The sequence below is a fragment of the Pagrus major genome, chromosome 16 (genome assembly GCF_040436345.1).
Source record: "Pagrus major chromosome 16, Pma_NU_1.0".
NCBI classification, from domain to species: Eukaryota; Metazoa; Chordata; class Actinopteri; order Spariformes; family Sparidae; genus Pagrus; species Pagrus major.
In genome coordinates, this window is record NC_133230.1 from 28,570,822 (window position 1) to 28,596,550 (window position 25,729).

The window sequence follows — 25,729 nt, forward strand, 5'->3', positions numbered from 1 at the left end:
TTTGAGCACACTGATTTATCCGCCAAATCTGTCTTGATGTGGAAATACTGTTGCACAGCCATATTCTTCATTTTTCTTACTTTATTTAGGTGTGTTGCTTGCCAACTTGAGCAGCTGCCAGTCGTTCATGTTTTTGTTTGGTTTGTCTACTTTTGTGCCAGATGTGTGGAATTTGTCACATACAGTAGAGACCAGAATTAGTTTGACATGATATTTCGTATTTAAAATAACATTATTATGTGGAGCAACAAAATTTACAGCAACCTTACTTGAATTCACAGTGAATTTAGTCTATCATCTGGCACTCCACGCAGACTAAAACTCGATATTATATGCCGTGACTGTCTGGTTGTCTGTTGTCTGGCTGTGTGTTGAACTACTTAAACTCTGACTGCTGATGGTTCTGCATTATCCTTGTTCTATGAACACAGGTGGAGCTTAACCACACAACTTCACAGATCACAGCGCTAAAATTTGCATGTCTATGCTCAGCCAATTAGAGTGAAAGAAAGATATGTACCTATTTCTCATTCAAGTCTTCAGCGGAAGGTGAACTGACATTGAAACTTATGTCCTTTTTCCACATGGTGCTGCAGTATTGTGTGCCCTGCTGCACTTTCTGATACTGTATGTGCATTTTTACATTAGCTGTGAACTGCAATCAAAAGGGTAAGGGTGTCCACCCCCATATGAGCTGTGTTGTCACTAGTGGTTAGCTTAAAAAAAGTGCTGTTTTCAAAAAACGTCAACTTCCAGTAGTTTGGAGTTAGTCAATAACTCCATCTAATTGGCATGCAAAATTTGAAATGTGACGAAAAAGAAAATGTGAATTCTTCTTCTCCATTAATCTTTTCCGTTCTCTGTTCTGCCCTGCTGAGCAGTGCTATCAGTAGTGTAGCTGATTCCATTGTGCAGTGTTTTTGTTTCTGTTAAAGTATTGCATTGGAGAGCTTTGTGGAGTCATCGTTGAACATCAACTCTGTAGGATGTCAGCATTACTCACAGAAAGATGTCCACATGCTGATGGGCTGAGCATTTACAGGACATGCAAATATTTGGTGCACAGATCTGCAGAAACAAGTTGTCAAGTCCATTACACCTTGTTAGATGGCAAAATACAATAGTGAACTGACAGCTAACATCACAGCTTAGCTTTTCAGTAGTGCTACTTTTTATGTGAACTGCAACATCAACTCTTTCATGCTGTCGTCCCGGAGTGAAATACCTTTAATTCATTAATTTATTGGGCCTTTATTGATACAATAATGTAACTGAGAAGTAGATTGGGTTCTTACTGTTCAGTCCAACATATTGTAACGTTTGAGGTCTCATTCTGTTGTTGGTGATGTCTTGGCAAATAACCATTCAGTCTAATAGCTTACCTACAAACAGCTATTTTCATGGTATTTTAACATAAAGTCTATAAGAGATATCCTAATAAAATACTAATTGTATGTGCGGTTACACAGTAATATTAAAGGTTAATGTTTGTTGTAGGTAAAGCTTCTTTGCTGCTAACTTCAGTTCCCTCTATCTGGTGTGAGATGCTGATTCTTTTAATAAGCAGCCAAAACTTAAATGACAGAAATGAATTTTTGCACTGACCTCTGTGGTTTGAAAATTTAAACTTTGTTGCACATCTGACCACATCTGGGGCACACTGTCCCGCCCTGTCTGATTTAAGATTGCACCTGCAGGGCATTGCAGTTTGAACACAGCCTGTCTTGTTCTGTGGCAAGTGACCCTGTTGTAACTGGAGGTTTCCGGTCTTAAATTTTAAAGGAAAAATGTGCAGCAAGGTGAAATTTACATCCAGTAGGTTGCAGCAAAGTAAAGATTTATATTCGGCGTTGAGTAACTTTGAGCTTTATTGATCTAAAACCTGATGTAACCAGGCTCTGCCCACTCAATCAGCCACAGGTTCGGGAGTTAAAGATTATTTGGTTAATACTGTAGGTAGCATATTCACTTTCATCGGATTTTCATTGATCGATGCTCTCTGCTCTCAGAGTGAACAAAATCACACTGACCACTGTCATTGCTACCAATCTAACAGCAGCATAAATCATAGTAACCATAACTGTACTAATGTAGGCGTCTGACATGCTGCCTGTTTGAACCTAACATGGTGATCTCTCTCGCTGTCTGTGCATGGTGTGAATTAACTCCTGCATTGCTTTTCTGGTGGGTGTGCCTGCTGTGTTGTGGCTTTGTTTTAAATAACCAGTCTTTTTTTAACTTAAAGGCCTACAGTACATACACATCAGGACTGCTCTTATAATTCAGAGGAAGAAGCACCAGTTTCTGAACAATGAACTATCAGCAGCGGTAATTTAGAAATGAAGTGAAACAGGCTAAATACTCACCACATCCCTGATAAACAATACAGATAGTACAAGTTATCTACCTCATGGATTTTGTCAGCAAGTCAGACTTGATTATATAATTAACAAACTCCTAAAAGTTGTTACTCAGTTTTGTGTCTCTGAGCTGTTTGTATGGGTATAGATCTGTCACTGGCCATCCTCGTGTGTTTTGTTCATTTCTTTATCCATATGTCAATATCTCACCTGTCTGCGTGCGCATTTGTGAATCTTCATCCATGTTTCCATCATTTCCATGTGTGTATGTGGCTACTCCCTGTCTTTGACCATCATCATATATCTGCCTCTAGTCACCAAAGAGGAGGTTGTCCAGAAGGCTCGTCCAGTCTCCAGCGATGTAGGAAGCTCCAACCCAAACTTCTCTGACCTCATGGATGAGTTTATCCAGGAGAGGCTGAGGGCCAAAGGAACAGCGGTGAGTGCAACACACAGACACACATGGATTAAAGATGTTTCAGTGTAAAAAAAACTGTGAAACTTATTTTCTAAATACCCAGGGCCGTCGTGGCAGCAGCCCAGGAAGTCTGGAGGTTCCCAGGGACCTGCCGGAGCTCCTCGAGGCAGGTCAGAGTCCTGGATCTCGACCTTCAGATGATCCCCGTCCTATTGATGATCCGGGGGTTCCCTCTGAGTGGACGTCACCTGCAAGCGCCAGCGGTTCTGATGTCATCAGCTCAGACAGCCAGTCAGACTCCTTTAATGCCTTTCAGTACTCCACCTGCAAGTTTGATAGTAAGAAACAAAACATCAGCTGTCTTCTCCTAATATGTACAAATTAACACGTTTAAATAAAAATGACCAAAATTTGCTATTCTTGTTCTATCTTGACAAACTGAAAACTTAGTTGTTGTTATTAATTATGTTAACTAACTTTAACATAAACTGTAAGGGTAAACCAAGGTGACAATGAAGTGTATCCATGATCTCCTTTGATGTGGAGACCTTGTAAAATTACAATATATAAGTCCTGATAAATGTATAAACATTTTTCGTAGATTTCACTTTTAGTACAGAAGCATGTGGAGGAGGAGCTGGATCTGGAGGAGGAGGCCGAGGCAGCTCACTGGACCAGGACAGCCTGGGAGGGGGCGGGGCCTGTGATGAACATGAAGTAGCCAGTTTGACGACACTTCACCTCGACTCGGAGACCAGCAGCCTCAGCCACACTGTCACTGTTACTGGTGTGTACATACAATAAAGATCTCTCTAGCTACTGTATTATTTCAGCGGCTTTAATGTTCATGTGTACCCCAGTTACAGCCTAAATATTACATATTATACCACATAGATAGTTATATTAATATCAGTTTCGTCATAACAATTATAATTGGAAATTATATAATGGAATTGGAAAGTTAATTTGTGCATGGTTGTTCACATCTAAACCATCATCATAATAACCTTTTAAAGATGTGTGCTGTTCCCTAAACAGCCTATACACAAAAGCATCATTGTAGGTGTGATGCACATCTCACATATCGTGTTAGAGAAATACAAGGTGGTTGATGATGATGGTGATGAAACCTTGCATAGATCAGCTACATAATATTACTTTAACAAGCAGCTTTACAGTTTTTCTAATAACTCTTAAATAGAACCAATCACAATGTTTGTTTACATAACTTTCAGGTAGAAAGTCATGATGCTATTTCGTAGTGTACACATCTCATTCATTTAAAATGCATGTTTGATACTTTCTCATTAATAACAACACTGTCACTAATGTTAGTTTGGAGACATAATTTTCTGGTTGGGACACAGACTAAAGAAAATGACAGCTTGAGTTAACCCAAAACTTGCAGTCAGTCTGAGACACAGCAGGCACGTCAGATAGGTCGATCCATTTGTTGAACTATATATCTTCAAACGTTACAGTTATGTGTAATGTCTTTTTTTATTCCTGTAAATTTCTTTGTCCAGGTTCTGAGAGCGCGTCTCCCATGCATTCCCTTGGCGGCTCTCGCTCCCAGACGCCCTCCCCAGCCACACTGACAGCAGACCACACTGATCACGCACACTCCCACTCACATACACACCTACAGCTGGACCAGAAGCTCCACAACTCCGTCCTGCAGACTCCCGATGACCTGGGTAATACTCACTAGCACACACAGATATGTACTTCTTTCCGATAAGGTCTCAGCTGTGAATGAGAGGCTGAAGAGTTCCTGATTGATTGATTGATTGATTGATTGATTGATTGATTGATCTAGAAACCAGCGAGTTCCCCAGCGAGGACTGCAGTGTGATGGCGGGTGGCTCTCTAACTGGATGGCATGCAGATGTTGCCACGGTAATGTGGCGCAGGATGCTGGGTATCCTGGGGGATGTCAATACCATCAAAGACCCTGAGATCCATGCTCAGGTCTTCGACTATCTGTGTGAGCTGTGGCAAAACCTGGCCAAGGTGTGTACTGACGCATACAAGTACTTCACAACTATGAGACAACACTTTTTTTGTGTGTGTAAAAATGACACTTTCCTTTTCAGATAAGAGATAATTTGGGCATTTCTCTGGATAACCAGTCATCTCCCCCTCCCCCTGTTCTGATCCCACCCCTGAGGATCCTCACCCCTTGGCTCTTTAAGGTTGGTGTGACTGAGACCTCTGATATTCATTACATTGAGATCTAGTTACACACGAGAATAAGACCCTTTTTTTAACTTGTTGCTTTTACTGTAGTTGTTTATGTTCACATAAATTCATGTATACTGTGTGTGTGTTTCCCCCAGGCCACCATGCTGACAGAGCGTTACAAGCAGGGGAAGCTCCATGCCTACAAGCTGATCTGCAGGATCATGAAGAGACGGCAGGATGTTTCCCCAAACACAGACTTTCTTACACACTTTTACAACATCATGCATCAAGGACTGCTGCACCAAGATCAGGTAGAGCACAGAACATCTTCTGTGTCCACTTGTACTTTTTTACAAGACAGTATTTTAAGCCACTGAAAAATATATTTTCATGACTCATGTGCCACTTAATAGACAAAGTATGTATGTTTCTTCATGGCGTTTTAAAAAGAACTGTGTGGTTTCTTCAGGACATCGTGAACACGATCATAAAGCACTGCAGTCCCAGGTTCTTCAGTATCGGCCTTCCTGGAGCCACCATGCTGATCCTGGACTTCATCATTGCAGCTTCTCGAGTCACCACCTGCTCATCACTCAATGTAAGAATCACAGAGCAGTTATTCAGTGCAAACACAGTGTGACACATCTGCTGGCATACAGATGTGATAATTCTTCTGTCCTTCTCTCTACATTGTTGTCAACGCCATCTGTCCTTGTCCTTCTTTCCAGGCTCCAAGAGTAGAGGCCCAGATCCTGCTTGGATCTCTGGTGTGTTTTCCCAACTTGTATGGGGAGCTCCCAGCCCTCCATCCCACCACAGCCGACGTGGTGCTCACCAAGTTCCCTGACGTCAAGGTAGACGGAGGCATTAGTAGCTCAGTCTGAGGGCTGAATGAAGATATCATGCCTCTGTCAGTGGGCAGTATCTTTATTCTTTGTGACAGTAGAACAGGGAGAAGATGAGAAGAGAGGAAGAGAAGAATTATGCCAAAAACAAACTTGGACTACCATTGAACTTCCATCTCTGTCACAGACACACTACCCTTGCTCAATCAATACATCAGCATGCTCTTAAACTGATTTCCACCACAGCATGTGGTCAGACATTTCACCAAACTTTATCTACTTTGTGTTTAATCCAGGTCAGTCCACCACACATTTCTGCTCTCTATAGGGGGCCTCAGAAACAAACTAATAGGTTAATGTCTCATCAGTTATTCCTGTAACAGTTCAGAGCTATGGGAGTAATGTTGTTATTGTTGTTGTCGCTGCTGTGTAAACCGTTAATGCCATGCGTGGCAGCATCTCAGGTCTGCTCACTGGTTTCTGTGGTTCCTTACAAGGCAGAAGCTTGTTTTGAATCAGTAAGCGGTCATTAACACAGACCAGAGGGACGGGACCAGCGAGTGTGTGAATGTGTCTGAAGTTGTGTGTATAGATAAGTCGGTGTCATGCCTGTGTGTCCATGCTTAGTGCAGTGCATGTTAGTGATGTATTTTGAATCACTTTTCTCATTGTATGGGAAACAATCAGTGAGTTTGAGCACTAAGTCATTCTCTTCATTATGCACACCTGGAGTAAAGGTTTACTTAGTGTGTGGGGCCTTTAACACATGTTGCACAGTATGTAGCTATTAACAGGGAATCAGTGGTTTGTGTTGTTTTGGGCAAAGTTACTGAGTTTGTCTGTATGCTTTGTTTTTTAGGAGCACGTAATCAAAACCATCCTGACCTCTGCCAGGGATGAACCCTCTGCTCCTGCAAGGCAAGTGTAACAGCAGAGCATCTGACGACGCCTGTTTATGTTTATGCTTACCAAAATGTTTTATGGTAACACTTTATACTAGGGTACACATATTAAGTTGTTGCTTATTTGTATATTGGCTCCTCAGTAGTGACTATTAAGCACTTGAGATGACATGTTTGGCTCTCTCTCTCCCATGTGTTGCAGTTTGATGTCATAACAGCATCCTGCCCTTCCTCTTCTTCATCTTTCATCTTTGTCTTTGTCTTCTTCTTTGTCGCCTTCTTCGTCATCTTCTTAGTCTTTATCTTCTTCTTCTCATTCTTCTTCTTTTTCTTCTTCACCTTCTCCTCCTTCTTCTTCTTTGTACGAAAGCTGATACTATAAATTTTCAGTTATCAGGCCTATGAATTATCATGCATCCCTTAATTTGTTACATAAGAATAAACCATATTTACAAAGTGTTACCTGAAAATGACCATTCATTGACCATTGTGGTCCTGCCACCATATAAGGCTGACACTGAGCATATTCACGTCATAACTCATGTACAGCCCTTACCATTTATATTTCCTGTTAGTTGGTGTGTTTATAACACACATGTGTAAAAGTGTGCTGTAATCCTGTCTTTATTGATCCCAATATACAGAATTTGTGTGGCTCTTTGTATGTGTATATGTGTATAACAGCAGCATGTGTTTGCTGGTTGCTCATGATGTACATTTGTTTTGTTTCGTTAGGTGTGTGGCTCTGTGCAGTCTGGGTATCTGGCTGTGTGAGGAGTTGGCTCGTGGGACTCAACATCCCCTGATCAAAGAGGCTCTCAATGTCATCTGCGTAACTCTTAAGGTCAGTTACAACTCTGTACTGCTTTTAAGATATTTGGTTAATTACATCCAGCCTCTAAAATCCAACTTCCTGAACTTTAAACATAAACTATAAATTGGTCATTGAAATATAAATTGAAAAAGGGGTCACATTTCAACCCAGCTGAATAAGGTTATCTCATGCAGCCTTTGGCCTTTGTCTGTTCTCAAACTTTGTCCCTGCTGACCATGGCACTCTCTCTGTGATCCAATGGGATCAGACCAAAGCAATAAATCTGTATCAAACGGACTGCTGACTGATCTACACAACACTGGAGTGTATACACATCTGTTCCTCTTCTGTCTGGATGTTTAATTAGGCCTACTTTAGTTAAAATACCACAATATCAATAACATTTGATGATCAACTAAAATAATATATATAGCCATTGAATAAATAAGCTAGTTTAATATGCTAATGTTGATTTCAGTTAAATTCAGTAAAGCAAATTCATGTAAAAATCCGGAGTTGCTTGGGATGCAACTCTTTTTGCATGGAGTTTGATGCCACACAATGAGAGAACTAAACTTTTGCTCTGAATTTTTCTGTGTTTTGTGGTTAGCCTGCTGTGATCCAGTGTTTTATGGCTTATACTTCAAAGTGATCATACCCATGCACACTATTTAAGAATTCTTGTTCTTCCAATGCATTTAATTGTAAAACACAAGACAGCATGAAGTCATTGATGGGATTAAAATCTATGCTTTAAAGATGGAGGATGGAGCTGGTTACAGTGATGCACCACAATAGTGCCTCAAAACTAGACATTTGGGATGTTGATGTGTTTAACATGGCCGGCTGCAAGGAGCCAAAGTATGATGGAAAACATTGTTGGAGAGGATTGTAAGTGCTGGTGAAATTGCCTCAGTTGGTTTTGTCTGTTTCAGGCCACTAGTCTGGGAGGCCTGTGGACCAGAATAATACTGTCCAACATTTACTGTCTCATCTACAGCCAAGTGGCACTAGATGGACCCACACACAAACACACGCATACCTTTTCCACCTTGGAATCCCTAGCTTGTGTATCGGCAGCCAATGGCCTGCTAAGACATTACAGCAACACACACACACACACACACACACACTTGCATTCACCTACTCCTGGGAGCAAACCCTGGACTGTCAATATGTTTGGTCCTTCTTCAGATAGGAGACTAATCCAGAGGGAATGCTGCAAGCTGTGTCACACACATGCACACACACACACACACACACACACACACACTCTCAGTAGCACATATATACACACACATCTTGTCCACTTTTGCATCTCTTGCCTTCATACCAGCAGCCAGTAGCCTCAGACATGGGCCTTGTGATATGCACACACACACACACACACGCATACACAAAGCTTGAGGGATTGTCATATTTCCATGCAGTGCAACTTCTTCCTCTTGTCCTCCTTGTCCCACTATCTGCCCCTTCTCCTATCTAGAAGTAAAGCTGCAGCGACTTGTCAATTGAAATAAATTAATTGTCAACTATTTCAATAAATAATTGATCATTTCCGTCATTTTTTTAAGTAAAAGTGTCAAGTGTTTAATGATTCTAGCTTTTAAATGTAAATTTTTGTTGCTTTGCTTTGTCATTTCCGATGGTAGATGAACAATCCTTGTGTTTTCGACTGTTGGACAAAAAAAGGAACTTAAAAATGTCACTTTGCATTCTGGGTGATTGTGAAGAGCTTTTTTCAGTATATTACACATATATATAGTATATATTATAAAGACTCACGATAGGTAGAACCTATTCCTTAGCACACAGCATTTCCTCACCTAAAAGTCAGAATATAGATCCATGTAACATTAAAACTGACGCAAGTTCTCTTATGTGTTTCATCACCCAGTACCCCAACAAGAATGTAGCACTGGTGGCGTCGGACATCCTTCACCTCCTGATCAGTCACGTAGATCATCTTCAGAAATACCCCCCCGACACTCCAAAGAAGATCGTAGAGGTGAGACATAACTCACTGTACACTTCTAGACTATTATTGGAATATTTATTTATTATTCCTCAAGTCACATCAGCATGTGCACATGTCCAGATGGATTAAATGGTGTTGTGTAAAGTGGAGGCCATATTTAAATGCACCATGTCACTGTTAAAATGTCCATTTAAAGGTCTGACTTCTTGGTGCTGTCATTCTCACTGCTTTGTAGTGGTTTTATTAAGTCTGCCTTAATTTGTAAATATAATGTCATATTTCCTCATATTGGCTTTAATTTTATTTTTTTAATCTCTATTTTCTTTTGCTAATAGTAGCTTTAACATGGAGCATGAACAATTTTGTGTGATTTGATTTTTCTCAGATTTTGATCGCCACCATCACATACTTGCTTCCTGCTACCGAGTCTTCTCCTCATGAACTGGATAAGAGGGTAACATACACACACACAAACCCTAACCCTAGCCTTCTATCACATTTTCTCACTATAATACACATTTAGCTAAGAAAGTAACTTTATACCTGTGTTTGCCTGTGTGTGTGTTGCAGCTGGTAGTGTCCCTCCTGTTGTGTCTGTTGGACTGGGTGATGGCTCTGCCTCCAAAGTCTCTTCTTCAGCCTGTTCAAACACGAAGCCCTCCAGAGAAGGACCAGCCCACCAAGACTCTGCTCAGCTGTATATATAAGGTATGCTTGTGAACACACACACACACACACACACAGTTACTTACATTGACTTAAATAATTTTATGTGAAAAACCTTGTTTTTTATTCAAAGTCGATCTCTCAAAAGTGTCTCAAAAATTGTCTAGGTGTTACACGGTTGTGTGTACGGAGCCCAGTCTTTCAACAGTCCCAAGTATTACCCGCTGCAGCTGTCAGACCTGCTGAGTCCAGACTACGACCCGTTCCTACCGTTAGAGAGCCTCCGAGAACCAGAGCCCCTGCACAGCCCAGACTCTGAACGCTCCAGCAAACTACAGCCTGTCACAGAAGGTATTCTATCTTGCATCAGGAGCACACTGTAAATGTTATTTTACTAATCAAATGGTCCCAAGTATATTGCAGACATACAAGACTACACAAGTAATTATCTGTAGCACAAACACACGAGATCTGGGACGAAATGATCCAGAGTCGTCCACCAAACCACTTGGAGAAAGTTAAGCGTGTGTGTGTTTGTGTGTGCGTGCGTGTGCGCGCGTGTGCTCGTGCATGCAAGTGCACTTGTCTACATCCGTGTGAGAGTGTGTATTGTCCCCTGCTGTGGTCCACCAGGACACAGAGTCTAGTCTAATGACTGGAGCACCTTGATAGACCATGCCTCTCCTTTCCTCTCCCCTCTTTCGGCTTCTCGTTTTTGTATCTTCTTGTTTCACTTCCTTTTTTTTTTTTTAACATTATCTGCTAATAGTCTTTTCACTTCTATTTTATTTGTTCATAAATGTTTCCTGTTCTTTTGTCTTTCCTCTTTTCTTTTTCCTCCTGAACTCTCTAGAGGTTTAGTTAGTCATTGAGAATGCCTGGTCAATACATATCTGTACTCTACACACAGCTTTGTCAATAAGGAGCTGCTGGAAAGCTTGTGTGTGTCACAGTGTGTGTGTAATGATGTTGATTAGCTGGGATCTGCTGACAGCACAGTGTGTGATGGCATTGGCTTCTCCTCAGCATGGGGCAAACTATGTACGAGCTCGGTGTGTGTCCGTACAGCTTCTTAGTTTTTCACTGTGAATCCTGAAGTTTTGTCCCAACTTGGAACCTAAGTTACACATTTCAGCTGACTAAACAATGAAATCAAGAAATATAGAATTTGACAATATATGGTACCCTACTCTATGTGCTCTGACTGTTTTTGTATGTCTCTCTCTGCAGTTCGTAGCCGTATTCAGCAGGGCCTGGTATCCATCGCAGCCAGAACAGTTATCACACACTTGGTCAACCACCTAGGACATTATCCAATGTCTGGAGGGCCTGCTACTCTGTCTAGTCAGGTACTGTTACTGTGTGTGTGTTTGGTGCTAATAATGGCACAAATATATGGTGACAATTATTTTTTTGTCCAAAGGGAATAAAAATCCTTCATTTTTAGTACTTTCATTCAGAGCTTGTCATTTTGCTAAAGCAACACTGTGGCCCATGTTTTCTAGGTGTGTGAAAACCAAGACAACCCATTCTGTGAGAGTGCAGATCTTGGACCAGAGCTTTTTCATTCGCCAAACCTACAGTTTCTGGTTCTGAATGGCTCCACGCTGCTCTCAGTGTATCAGGTAACCTCAGCTGAAATACATTTTCCCTGATAAAATTTGACTATATGTATGTTTCTAAGCCAAAGCTGAAGTCATCCTTGGGTTGACTCTGCTATAGATGTCTGGTCTCTAAGGTCCAGCAACCAAATGTGACAAGGAAGATCATGTGTTCAGTGTTTAGCTTTAATACTGTGGAACCAACACTTCACAGTGTAAGTTCAACGAAGTCTGTCACATTTTAAAAAGTCTTTGAAAACCCAACCTGTGTATGCTGGTATTTTTGTAACTTATTAGACTAATGGGTTTATGTTGGTCTGACACATTTTGTTCATTTTATCCATGTTTGAAATTCTTGTTGTATTTCACAGTATTTTACTTTATGTGCACCCATCAAGTACTGTGTAACTTTTAAAGGTGCTATAAAAAAGTTAAAAGTTTACCTACTTACCTTTTTATTATTATTATTATTATTGTTGTTATTATTATGACATATGAATAACTGTATGCATATAAACGTGCAATGTTACCATGAAGTATAGCCCAGATTGACAAAGTAAAGCATACCACAACAGCTTGATACTTTACAGTGTAACTTGGAGTATATTGATATATATATTATATATATTGAATTTATTAAATACTAGGTAAACTTGTATTATTATTCAAGTATGCTGATAAAGTTAAAAAGGATTATTGATTATCCTTGGTGGTTCTAGAAGTTGCAAAGGAAAAGAGGAAGCATAAGGTTATGAAAGTTTTTTTGAGAAGGCTTGAGTTTCACTTAAAAGCAAAATAGAGATGCTGCGGCTCAGAATGATTTCTTTAATATTTGGTACATTTAGTGTCCCTTCTCTATTTTCCAGATCCGATCAGAGTCTGGTGTACCAGGAGGCGGAATGACGGCCGGTTTGTCCTCTGCTCCCGCTTGTGTTCGTGTCATCATCAGAGATGTAGCTGGAAAACACTCCTGGGACTCTGCCGTTCTCTACGGGCCTCCACCATGTTCCCCGAACAGCCCAACACACACATTTTTGTCACACACACAATCACCTCACAGTGCGAATCTTCATTTACACACCCCACCAGGAGGTCCGCTGAAAAAGATGGGAGTGAAGAGAGAAGACAGCGAAGAGGAGGGGCAGGCGGAGAGGGAGGCAGAGGAGGGAGGAAGAGAAGTGGAGGGTGAAGGGTTTCAGGGAGAGGGGGAGGAGGAGGAAGAAGAAAAGGTCAGTGAGGAGGAGAAGGGAGATCAAAGAGGAGGTGGAGGAGATGAGGAAGAGGAGGAGCAGGAGCAGGAGGAGCAGAGTGAGCACAGGATGGTTGGGGAGGGGGATCGAGGCGAGTCGGGCTTGGAACAGCTTCTTGCTCCGCCATTGGCTAAACGTGTGTGTCGGGAGGCAGTGCCAGCATGGGACTCACTGACGGAGGGGGACGATGCACTGGATGAAATGCTGCAGTACCTGGGCTACTCAAGTCCTGAGTGTCTACAGAGAGCAGGTACACACACACTGAGTACCTATTGTACACTTTTATTTGTGTTCTGAATTGTTATTTATTCTACAGTATGTAAAAATGAAAGAAGATTGAAGGCCAATGTTTGAAAGGAAGCTGCTAATAGTTTACAGCTAACAGTTGTTCACACAACAAAACAAAACAGTTTCACACAACGACACAGAAGATGTCAGGTTGTTTACAGCTAACTTTGTCTTCTGGTTGGTCCCCATAGGCATGCCGCTTAACATCCCAGCCCCTCCTCCAGCATGTGTTTCAGAAAAGCAGGAGAACGATGTGATCAATGCCATCCTGAAGCAGAGCGCTGAAGAAAGAGAGTTCGTCCTTCATGTACGCAGTGCCCTTATCCATATGAATAGAATAAGTTTTATATTTGGATCTTTGAAATGAACTCCCAGCATATCCTGATGAAGTGGATACTCAAATACTGTTGGCAGCACTCACCACCGTATGTAGTTGAACTAATACTGCTTCACAATAATGCAGCCCTGATTCCAAAATAGTTGAGATGCTGTGTAGAACGTAAATGAAATCAGAATTCATCCATTTGCAAACAAATTGTGTTTACTGGCAGTGGTTTTAAGAAGTGTTCCTGAGCCCATGAAGTAATATCCATTATATTTTACATTAATTAAGTGTTTCAGTGGTGAAATTTCGTCACAATCTCGAACTTCGAATTAAAAAATGGAATCGTCGATGCTGCCACGCCCCCATGTCATGTCGGGTCGGCTTGCCAAGGGGAAAAAAACCCACGTGTTAAAGTGCTGCGAGTCAATCTCCTCTAACTTAGCTACTAGCTAAGCCAGTAGCTATTAGCTACAGCCAGTCAAACGATAGCATGGTGTTACACCATTCCTGTTCGGCTCCCGGACCGTGGTCGGGAAGCACAGGGGAGATGATTTCCTCCAGGGCCGAAGTTTATGTTTACTTTCGGGGTGAACCCCCTTTCACGTGTTAAGCTGGTCGGGAAATAATACCAGGGAGCTTTGCTGTATCTTGAGGAGCCGTCGCCTTTATTCACAGCCAAACTGCGGCCTATATTGTACAATTTATTGCTGTCGAAGATATATTATTGTTACATTATGTTGTTAATAAATGTTTTAAATTTGATAATGTAGTGTGGTACATTGCTAACAAAGGTCAGATATTATATTGCATAAAAGTCTAGTCTAAAAATGGCATAGCAACCTGTGCTTTAAAAAAAATAAATATAAAAATCGAGAATTGAATCAAACTGTGACCTTAGAATCGAAATTGAGGATTTGGAGAATCGTGACACCCCTAATCATGATACTATCACCTGTTACCAACGAGCCTGTGTACCTGTGGAGCATGTTTCAAACAGGTGTTTCTGGAGCGTTCCACAACGTTCCCAGTCTTTTGTTGCCCCTATCCTGACTTATGTATAACATGTTTCATTAAATTCATAATCAAATTCAAAATAAAAATCAGTAAAGTTGATGAGGTAAAACATTAAATATATACCAGTGTCCAAACTTTTTTGGAATAGGGGTCGTACTTTAACTGCAGTCAAACTTATTTGACGCTAACATTCCAAACAATATAGTAGGATTTGTTCAGGAAAGAAGATTAAAAGGTAGCTATGTCAAGAATCGAATCATTTTGACACATTTATTTATTTATTGATAACGATAAATCACTCTGCCAAAGAACAACAACAATAAATTGTAGCTTTTTATGATGCGCTAAAATGGTTCTATAACTTTGATAGTTTATTTGTTCTGTTGGTGCAACATATCTGAGAGTCGGCAGCAGACAAAACATCCAGACAAACATGCTTTTGGGTCTTGGTCTCTCTATTCTGGTTCTCAGTTTGTTTATACTGGCATTACAATGTTGTCACTGACATCGCCAGAATAGAATCAAATGTTTTTCTTCAGTAATGCAGCATTCTGTTTAATTTCCATGATGTTTTTTTTTCATCCCTTGATTTTTTGAGTGAAACTGAATTGCTGAATGTTTCAGAGAGGTGAGGAGTTGAACATGAGGGCAGTGCAGCAGACTGAGCCAGAGACTCAGACACCACAGTCAGCCTTCTACTACTGCAGACTACTGATTAACATACTGGGACTCAACTCCTGGGAGAAGAGGTGAGACCAGATGCAGATGTACATGTACAAGAATTTTTTATTTTTTATCTTTTGAAAACAACACTAACATTCATGTAAATATAATAATATATAAGTGTTATGAGTGTCAGTGTTAGGAGAATGACGTCCAACAAAGTTCAGACATTTCTTCTGTATCTGTATCAAGACATTCTTAACTTTTCCATTTTTCAGTTTACTTTTATGGAGGTAAAAATAATCTACTTGAGGGAAAAAACGGGGTTTATTTAACCATAAGAGACGCCACTGTGTGCATGTTGCACAAAAATATCTAGGAAAAGCTTTCAGTATAATAATAATTATTTCAATAATAAAGCTTTTGATTAAAAGAAGAATTAATAAGGAGTTTTTTGTGTTTTTAGGTTACTGTAGTACATGTATGGGGAGTCTTTTATTATTTTTTGTCTCCTCAAGAACAAACCAAATGCCTGTTGAAGGCAAATGAGACTAAAATTTCAAATTTGTCTTTTGTGCTAATTAGACACCACGTTTTCTCATTCAGACGGTACAGCATTTCATCTTCTCAATGACTCTGGGTTTAAAATACACAATGTCAAGGTATCACTTTAAATGTGTCTGGCCTGCTAATGGACACTCATCGCTCTTTATACTTTATCCAGGGAATTACAGCGTCTGCATTCAGCCTGCACAATAGACTTCTTAACACAGTGCGCGTGCGTGTGTGTGTGTGTGTGTAGAGGAGAGTGATAATGAGTATAGTACTCTATTGATCAAACTCAACCCATTTGGAGTTAGAATAAAAGGCAGTAGTTGAAGAAGAAAATGATGGTGGGAAGAGCGGTGAATCAGAAAACAGGATGAAAAAGGCACATGTAGATGGAGAGCGAGAATAAGAAAATGAAAAAAGAAATGGAGCCAAAATCGGAAAACGAAAAGAAGAAGAAGGCAAAACCTAAAAATTAAACCTAAATGTTGGGTAGAACGAACGAGGATAGACAGATGAGAAAGAAAGAGAAGAAATTACTAATCATCTATTATTGTCCCTGTACGTCTCTCTAGGTATTTATACAGGACATTACATATACTAAGATACTGACAGTCACCTGTGTGCGCGCATCCATGTGTGTGTCTCCTTTTATGCTTTTCCCTATAATCCAGGGTGTAAATGGAGTCTTTGAGAGCAGAGAATGAGGCCATTACCAAGTATCAGTTTAATAAAGAGCAAATTGCTGTCTCTCTCTCTCTATTTATCTCCCGCTCTTTCACTCTTTTTTTCCCCCTCTAAGAGTGAAAAGAATGACGTGTCATTATCAGTCCACTCCAAGCCTCTCTGCTCACTGTCTGTCTTGATTTTATACGAGCGGCGTGGAGGTTGGTGGCTGGTCACAGGGACATTTTGATCCATCTATAGACGTGTTAGTTGGTATAAAAGGCTTTTGTTTAGTCCTTTTCTGTTGGAGCGTGAAAGTGGTGATGAATCTAGCTGTGGTCGGAGATAGTGAGCATTTGCTCATTTATGCTCACAGGAATAATAAAATGCAGTGATCTATAATTGTGAGGCCAGAGTTGAGACACAGAAGTGCTTGTCAGATGGTCGGACAGAAAAGCAAAATTTAAAATCTTCCATAACATTTGGTTATTTTCGTGACTTAGTTCATAAGTGTTCTTTGTGACAGTGTTTTTCTTGATCTCTAAACCCTCCATATTCTTTATTTATAAATGTTTTTCTCATTCAAGTGTAGAAATTATATCTGACAAATGGAGCATGGTTATTTTGAAGTGCTTTTTGTTTTGTTTGTTTGTTGTTTTTAACCAGGTATTAAAGCATCTAGCAGGCTTTACTTTAAGGTGCACTTGATAGTTCTGGGGAAGAAATTTCAACCAAAAGAGAGAAGTCTGTATTAATGGATTTTTTTTAATGACTGAATAAAGTGCATTAATAAACTGTCCTTAAAGGACAACACAACTTCATACTGTTTTACTTTGTTTATATTTCCAAGATCATTCTAAGTAGCCACCTCTTAAGCCTCAAACAATGTTCTGGGTACCTTATTTCCCCGCGAGGATGGCTTGTTGGAAGCAATGTTCTACAGTCTATGTGATCAACCAAGGTTTTGGAAAATTACAGATAAAGCTAATTTTAGAGAATACATATATATATTTTAAAACCTTAAAGATCACCCCCTTTTTTTTGGTCTTTTTCACCGAAAGTCTTGCCACCTTTACTTTATGTCTTATTAGCTTGCAAGGTATTGATCATTTTCTGCTAGCAAACAGTGACAAAAACAAACAAGCCAATTAAGAGAAACACCAGTGGTCACCAGATGATGGTAGAGATGCAGATTTAACTTTAATAATTATTCCTAACTTGTGCATGTATTTGTATCTTACAGGAGTAACTTTCATTTGTTGAGGAAGAATGAGAAGTTACTGAGAGAGCTGAAGAACCTGGACTCACGGCAGTGGTGAGAAAATATGATGTCAAGCACCTCATGTTGCTCGCTGCATTCCCTGCTCCCTTTTTTCTTTAGATGTTTTCGTTCAGGTTTTAGTTAGACACTAATTTGAACCCTCTCTCTTCTCATATACGATTCAGTGCTTTTTTCTTAAAGAGTTACAGTGCCTTCGATTTAAATGTATGTACCAACACATGTATACTGTAGAGTTGTGAGATTCATTGACAGTAATGCTGCACTGCATTTCATTCAGACCATAGACTGTATGATAAGTAGATGGAGTGTCTGGGTCTGAAAAGTGAAGCCAATGCACTCTTTCTAATGGTCAGCAGGGGGTAACTCCACTGGTTTCAAATAGATGTCCAATTGTATGTAAGCTTATGAGAAAATGTCCCTACTTCACACTTGATTTACTACACCAGTTAAGAGTTTCTCAATGAGACTATGGTCTCAGTTTTATTTAATACTGAATATGATGTTCATTTTGTAAATTATGGTCCCATTTAGAGAAAAAAAGACGATAAGTCGCTACCACAGTGTTTCCTGGGGAGCTGAGATACCCTGACCAGCTCTCATCCAAATATGGTCAGTTCTGGCTCTAAAAAACCAAGAGGGCGATGGCCATAATGCCAAACTCAAGACTTCAAAATGGTAGTCCACAAACTGGGGGATGTCACAGTGACTCCATCCACTAGCTTTCCTAGAGGGAAACTCTGAAACAAACAGACAGGTTAAGGGGAAAGTAATAAACTTGTAGAAATTGCTCAAATAAATGTTACCTCCTTTACAATCTGTCATTCAGTAGTTGTTGTTTTTGCTTAATATTGGTTTCCTTCATTGTCTTCTAGCCGAGAGACTCATAAAATAGCAGTATTTTATGTTGCTGAGGGCCAAGAGGATAAACACTCCATACTAACCAACACAGCAGGCAGCCAAGCTTATGAAGACTTTGTCTCTGGACTGGGCTGGGAGGTAAGACCACCTTTATTCAAATCATCTTAAATGTTTTGACTCGTTATGTCAAAAATATCGACATATTGATTCATATTGTTTGTCAATATTTGAAACTGTACCACCTGTGCTTTCGTACTCCCTTCTCTCTGACACGTTTGGAAACACATTACTTTTAGAGTATATTTAATGTTCACTGCAGTCTTTCTGCCTTTTCAGTCATTCCTCTTTGCCATGTTGTAGCTTTGTTTTATTTATTTTTCTCAAAAATGTTGTGATATGATACAAATTATATTTCCAAGGCGTTGTATCAACGTGAGAAATTTCAGTATCATGACAACTCTAGTTCTGACATTGTCTTCTTTATACATTCAAACTGCACCTTTTATCTTTACAATGATTCTGTGAGTTTTCGGTGAAAATTTTAATTTAGGATTGCGTCTTATCTGATCTGCAGAGAGTAATTTAATTATTTTCATATCATTAATGGTTTAACTAATTAAATGCATAATGCAGTTAGCATTAGAAGATATTCCCCTGTTCTGTTTTAACTGAATGTTTATTCAATGTGGGTCATTCTATGCCAACTCACCCAAAAGCCAGAACTTTTCCCAGTTCATGTCATAGATTTTCTTTTAAAAATTAATGCTGAAAAATCTACAGTCATAATAACCAGAAAAGTGGGGTTTTCAGCTCTGAAGCTACATTCAGCAAGATCTGTGGTACTCAGCTTTTTATGCAGCAGAACCAAATAATCTGAATGTGACAGAACTCCATTAATACTACACAGAACTAAAATGTGGTTGCAAGAAAGTGAAAACTAGTGGAGATATGAATTTTTGAAAATGACAGATTCTTTGTTTGGGTAAAAATATGACTTGCTGTTAATAATTTGATTTCTGTAAGTATTCAGCAACAAATGTTTAAATGAGTACATGTTGCCAAGTTTCCTTAGGGTCTCTTGGATGTTCAGGACAAATTTAAATCCAAAACAGTGAAAAATAAGCGAATAAGGCTCAGAATACACACAAAAAAACACAAGAATGCTAAAAATTAGTTCAGAGGCCCAAACTTCAAAAAGTCATATCCTAAAAGGTTTTTGGCGTACAGCTATAGGATTTTGCAAAGTCCCATGATTTTAACAGAACTTCAAACGTGAATTTTTTCAAGAACATCCATGACGTGAACTGGGAGGCCCTAGGTGAGTTGGTATGGAATGATCCATATCTGATATCTGAATTGCTGGTTGAAGAGTTCAGAGGAATCTGAAGTTAGTCATTTTATTATTTTTTATTCCAGTCTCTTCAGGCAGTAAATGGCTGGAGAGAGAGATAATATTTTCAGTGTATCCTGCATGTTATAGTGTGTGTGTGTGTTTTATCCCTAAGGTGGACCTCACTACTCACTGTGGCTTCATGGGAGGTCTCCAGAGGAATCGCAGCACAGGCCAGACTACACCGTACTACGCCACCTCTACTACTGAGGTCATCTATCATGTCTCCACCCGCATGCCTCATGACCAGGACCACAACCTCACTAAGAAGGTAACACACACCTATCTGACTGGTCTTACCTCTTGTCTGGGATTTTTACACAGTATAGAAATGAGATAGAATGAGTAAATAATGATAATGATCATACTTAATGTTGTTGCATGTTTCACTCCTTTTATTTAATGAGGGGAGGTGTGCAGTGAGAGGGCAGGAGACAAAAATCTTTTGTGCTCCTCTTATCTCTGTCCTTCCCTTTTGATTTCTCCCTCTTTCCTCCCTCTAAATCTCTTTCTTTGCCTTGAATGGAAGGTCGCTGCAAGACACGCACACACGCACACACACACACACACACACAAACACACACACCAATCTGTTGACGTTAGTGTTTCTAAAGCACACCAATGTCTCCAGTGATTCTTAGCAGCAATCATGTCTGTGTTTGTGCATGGTGTAGTCTTGTATCAGTGTCTAGGCAGGCAGGTTTATTGTGTGTGTGCTTCTGTGTGTGTGCGTGTGTGCACACCTGTCAACCCCCAGGCACTGGGCGCTCTGCACATGGCCATAATGTCCCTTTAATCAGATCATACTTCCTGCTTCTCGGCCTATCACGTCGCTGCAGGCTCCTGATTGGATTATCGGCGCCTGGTCCGACACCATCCGTCTCCCTGATCAGCTGATGGCCCCATCAAACACGCTTACTTGCATACACACACACACACTCACACACACTATAAACCTGTTTAACTTGACACAAACACACATCCGCCGAGGGCTTTATTCACATCAGTCTGCTCAAATAATCACACAACTATAAATTTGTGTTAATGTTGGACACCGAAGCACACACACACGCTTACACACGCACAGGTTAGCGAGCACACCGATTTACAAACACATACACTCACAGTTTGACAAATGTGTCCACAGAGAGGTTAAACTGACAGACATACACATGTCCATACTGGCAGGCATTTATCATCCATCCTCCTGCCACACACACAAACACTCACACACACAATCACTCACACACACCTATACACACACACACGCTGCAGTGGGTCCATTGCAGGGCATTTGTCCAGTTCTCACTCTTTGCTGTGTGTGTTCTGCTCCCTCTCATACCACATCTGCTTGATACATGATTAAAAGGATTAAAGCTGCATTACACCAACTGATTGTGGCATCAGAGATGACATCACTCTCATCTTCATCACTGAAATAGTTTTGAATAGTGATACTAACAGTCAGAAACACATCAGACACCTAGACTCCACTTTACCCTGTTATACTGTGCCACATAATTTTTCTGACACCCAAAAATACAGCTCAGACTCATGCGATAATGGCAGAGCTGTGCATTGTGGGTGCTACTGACACTTTGAATTGCAAGCACCATCGGAGGAAAGTGCCTCTAAAAGATTAATTTTAATCAAAACTTGATAAGAACATCTCTATTCATCGCGTGTTTTCCAGACTCTGCTTAATATATCAAGTTAATGTATCACTAGTTAAGAAAATATCAGGCTAATTAAACCCATAATTTAAATTTGAAATTCAAGTAGTGTCATCTTGGCAAGTGGGTGAAGTCACTTCCAAACATGATGAATAAGGTAACTTGTGCACAAGTCCCACAGGCCTCCATATTAATTAATTCAACCTCATGCTTATATGAGATTTAAGTGTGTTGTGTGTGTGTACAAACAAAATAGAGTTTCATTAAACTGCGCATCCTGATACACCGTCAAATGAAATTTGGACAGGTTTTGGGGTAAACAAAGCCCTGCTGCTTATGCAGAAAAATCACACTTCTTTTAACATCTCGACAGAGGACAAAACACACAACTGATTCTAGTTAAACACACATTTTAAAGGAAATATCTGTAATGTGTTTGTCTCAGGGCCAAGGCCAAGAATAGTGTGTCACACCAGACAAGTAGAGAGATGTCTGTGTGTGTGGGTGTGGGTGTGGGTGTGTGTGTATTTTGGCAGACATCAAGGTTAATGACAGAGTGAAAGTGAACCACACACACAGAATCACACAGCTTCAGACTTGATCCCATCCGTCTTCCAGCCCGTACTCCATCTTTGCGGAGCTTCACTCTGTCTTCGTGTCCACTCTCCATCTTCACACACTCACTCCATCACCCCCAGGGCCACCTAAAGCACATACACACAAAATCAAAAGCCTTGGGCTTATGATGGATACAGCCCATCTTCCCCGTGTGTGTGTGTGTGATTGTGTGTTTAAGCTATGTCTGGCACAGACTTTGGTTGTGTTGTTTATGCTGCAATAAAGAAAAATGTGAGATGTTCATTCCGTTTTGAGTATATTTCTTGTATTCATTTCTCTTTTCTGTTCCACCCCTACCCCTCCCTCTCTCTCTCTCCCCCCCTCCAGCTTCGACACCTGGGTAATGACGAGGTCCACATTGTTTGGTCAGAGCATTCCAGAGACTACCGTCGAGGGATCATCCCCACAGAGTTTGGAGATGTGCTAATCGTCATCTACCCCATGAAGAACCGCATGTACTCCATCCATATACTCAAAAAACCAGAGGTAAATATCTTCTTTCGATTTTGGGCTTTCAGTGTTTTGTGCTGCTATTCAATACCTTTGCTTTTCACTGTTTCCTCAGAATCCTTTAAACTCATCATTAAAACCCCAGGATGATAATTGACTCTCCCTCTGGGCTAATCGGTAACATTTATACTTGTCACCTGTTGTGTAATTACAGAGTGAATCATTAGCCAATCAGTGTAATTTGATTTTAATTCTATGGATTGCACTATCAGAACTTTTAGATGGCTTCTTGTGAAGATGGGTACGAACATTCATGGCCCCAAAAGATGAATCCCACTTTTCCTGTAGTACCACCATGATAGTGGTATTTATAGTCTTCAGTGAAATGTCTCAATGACCATTGGATGGATTCTCATGAAATATGGTCCCCACATTCATCTAACTTGTAATAACATTGGTAATCCCTTAACTTTTTTGTTTGATGCCATTATCAGGTCACAAATGTATTCGTCCAGTTCTTTGGTTTATGACCAAATATCTGCAAAAACAAATAACATTCCCCTTATTTAGCCTCAGTTCTTGTGTTTAGTGCTAATCTTAGCATGCTAACACACAACACTAAGATCGTGAAAATGGTAAACATACCTGCTAAACATCAGCTTGTTAGCATGATATTAACCTTTATCTTAAAGCACCACTGTACCTAAATGTAGCCTTATAGAGCTGCTAGCATGGCTGTAGACTCCTACTATTGTTTAAATGCTGAAATGCGAATGAGACAGATTAGTCCTGTTAATATGGTCAAAAGTCAGTTATCAAGGGCCGTCCACACCATGAGACATACTGTCAAACGGTCTTTGGAGCTGATGGGGTCTCTAAAGTTTGTTTTGTCCTGACTATATTGATTCATGTGAAAGGATGATTAAAATTTGTATTCAAGAGACGACAGGAATTTCATTCACCCATATCCCTCTAGTTTTCTTTTTGCTTTTCTTATAGTATGTCTCTACGTACAGCAGTAACACGTCATCAGTATCAGTTTTCTGAACTTGGTGACACAGCTGGAGCGCGCAGGGTGTGTTTGGCACTACTGTTTACAGAACGTTATCATTCCTTACTGTGGATGCTCATATCGTCATAGTTATCATTCTTGGTGTGGAAGACCCTTTAGCCTTTAGCCCTTTGCAAGCAATAAACGAGAAACCAGTCAGTCATCCAAATATAGCAGTTTCCAGACACATAGTTGACAGAATCATGTCACACTATTATACTTGTATATTAGTACTGGTATTCTATTGATGATTGAGCCTTTATGTTGTATGAATATTGACAAAGGTCGGTATGAAATTGTCATTTTGTGTCTTACCAAACTATACAGATATGCACCCATATTGATAAACAATCCTAGAAAGAGTCTTGCTCTGAGTCGTGCTGCTCTGGTTAATGTATCTGGTTAATGTATCAGTCTAAAACACACAGACATTAATTCCACAGCACTGATAGCATAATTCTATTTCAAACAAGACCTAACACAATAAAATGCTGCTTTTTCTGTATGACATAGATACCACAGCACTAATAACATAACCATATTCTGTGTCATTCATTCTACAAGCAAAAATATTGAATTATCATGAATCCAAAAACAAGTTAGATAAGATATTCCCTGTGTTGTCGTCCTGAAAGCACTGTATTCAGTCATAGAGTGCATGGCTCAGAGACCTGGTCTACAAATAATTCAATAAAAAGCCTGACATTAATCTCTTTGGTGGATTCCACAAGCAAAGTAAGGGATTAAATCAGAAAGCCATAGCCTGAATCAAATAGTATATGGTTCAGTCAAAAACCATTGGCTCCCAGAGATTGTTTTGTTTCATAAAAATATTGAGTAATGTATGTCTTTGCCAAGGTTTTCATTGGCTGACAATTCATTGTTAATTTTAAAATGTCTTGATGACTTCTTATTCCTGCTTAAATGCCTGTTTTTCTGCTTGTCTTTGTGTCTTTAGGTGCCATTCTTTGGTCCGCTGTTTGACGGTGCCATAGTGGACATGAAGATTTTGCCCACCATGGTCAGAGCCACAGCTATCAATGCCAGTCGAGCTCTAAAATCCCTCATTCCCCTGTACCAGAACTTGTATCCTTTTGAAAACCCAACTCAAGACTATGCAAAAAAACATGATCAGAATTCAAAGGTAGGTCACAGAAGCCATTTTTTGTACCATAGTCACTTCTCTTTAGCTTCTCAAACTTGTTGGCATATATCTGCACCATTGTGTCAATTGTTGAAATCTTGTACATGTATGTGTGAGCAAGAATGTAACGTATCACTCAGCTCAAGTGTTAAGAATAGCAAATCAATGTCCAGTGCTTTTTGGCTTTCAGAGTATAAGTGCTAGTGTGATAGAGCTGTATTTAGTTGGCTCTGAAGTGCAATATATCAAGTGTGTGAGTTTGCCGTGCACAGCCAAGCAGACAAAGTTGTGACACACAGCCGGTGTGTGTATGTGTATGTGTGTGCAGGAGAGAAAGAGAAACAGACAGACAGGTGTGTATACAGTCTGTCTGCTTGATCCGATGCGATGGTAGTTTGGTTGGAAGAAGCCCAGCGGTCGATACTTATCGATGACTCTCCTCTCTAACGCTGTTTCTAAACGAGGGGCTCTGCTCTCTGCTCTCACACACAGTCATGCACACTCACTTACAGACATGTGTCCACACTCACGCACACTCTTCATTCTAACAAATGCGGACAGATGATTACACTCGCATGGACACAAGCTCCTCAGAGGAACACACAACCACCATTGTGAAGTGACAGTGTCCCCTGTTGAGGCGAGCTGAGCTACTGACTCATCATTGGAATTTCTTCTAAGCAGCACTTAAAGCAATTTGATCCCCTTATCATGCTTCCTGTCTGCCTGCTTGTCTCTCT

General features: G+C 40.2%; 1 protein-coding gene across 1 annotated transcript in view; it reads left to right on the top strand.

The window, feature by feature from the left end:
* The window catches only part of ralgapa1 (Ral GTPase activating protein catalytic subunit alpha 1), a 69,539-nt gene that overhangs the window by 18,241 nt on the left and 25,569 nt on the right, over positions 1-25,729 (top strand). The window contains exons 19-43 of the mRNA XM_073482861.1: positions 2,675-2,799; positions 2,882-3,116; positions 3,380-3,565; positions 4,305-4,475; positions 4,598-4,791; positions 4,875-4,973; positions 5,118-5,273; positions 5,432-5,560; positions 5,691-5,816; positions 6,667-6,725; positions 7,445-7,553; positions 9,421-9,531; positions 9,887-9,955; positions 10,072-10,209; positions 10,335-10,518; positions 11,398-11,516; positions 11,673-11,792; positions 12,635-13,268; positions 13,498-13,613; positions 15,270-15,394; positions 17,767-17,838; positions 18,678-18,801; positions 20,169-20,324; positions 22,672-22,830; positions 24,804-24,931. Coding sequence (XP_073338962.1) covers positions 2,675-2,799; positions 2,882-3,116; positions 3,380-3,565; positions 4,305-4,475; positions 4,598-4,791; positions 4,875-4,973; positions 5,118-5,273; positions 5,432-5,560; positions 5,691-5,816; positions 6,667-6,725; positions 7,445-7,553; positions 9,421-9,531; positions 9,887-9,955; positions 10,072-10,209; positions 10,335-10,518; positions 11,398-11,516; positions 11,673-11,792; positions 12,635-13,268; positions 13,498-13,613; positions 15,270-15,394; positions 17,767-17,838; positions 18,678-18,801; positions 20,169-20,324; positions 22,672-22,830; positions 24,804-24,931 — 3,844 coding nt within the window. The remainder of the gene's footprint in view (positions 1-2,674; positions 2,800-2,881; positions 3,117-3,379; positions 3,566-4,304; positions 4,476-4,597; positions 4,792-4,874; positions 4,974-5,117; positions 5,274-5,431; positions 5,561-5,690; positions 5,817-6,666; positions 6,726-7,444; positions 7,554-9,420; positions 9,532-9,886; positions 9,956-10,071; positions 10,210-10,334; positions 10,519-11,397; positions 11,517-11,672; positions 11,793-12,634; positions 13,269-13,497; positions 13,614-15,269; positions 15,395-17,766; positions 17,839-18,677; positions 18,802-20,168; positions 20,325-22,671; positions 22,831-24,803; positions 24,932-25,729) is intronic.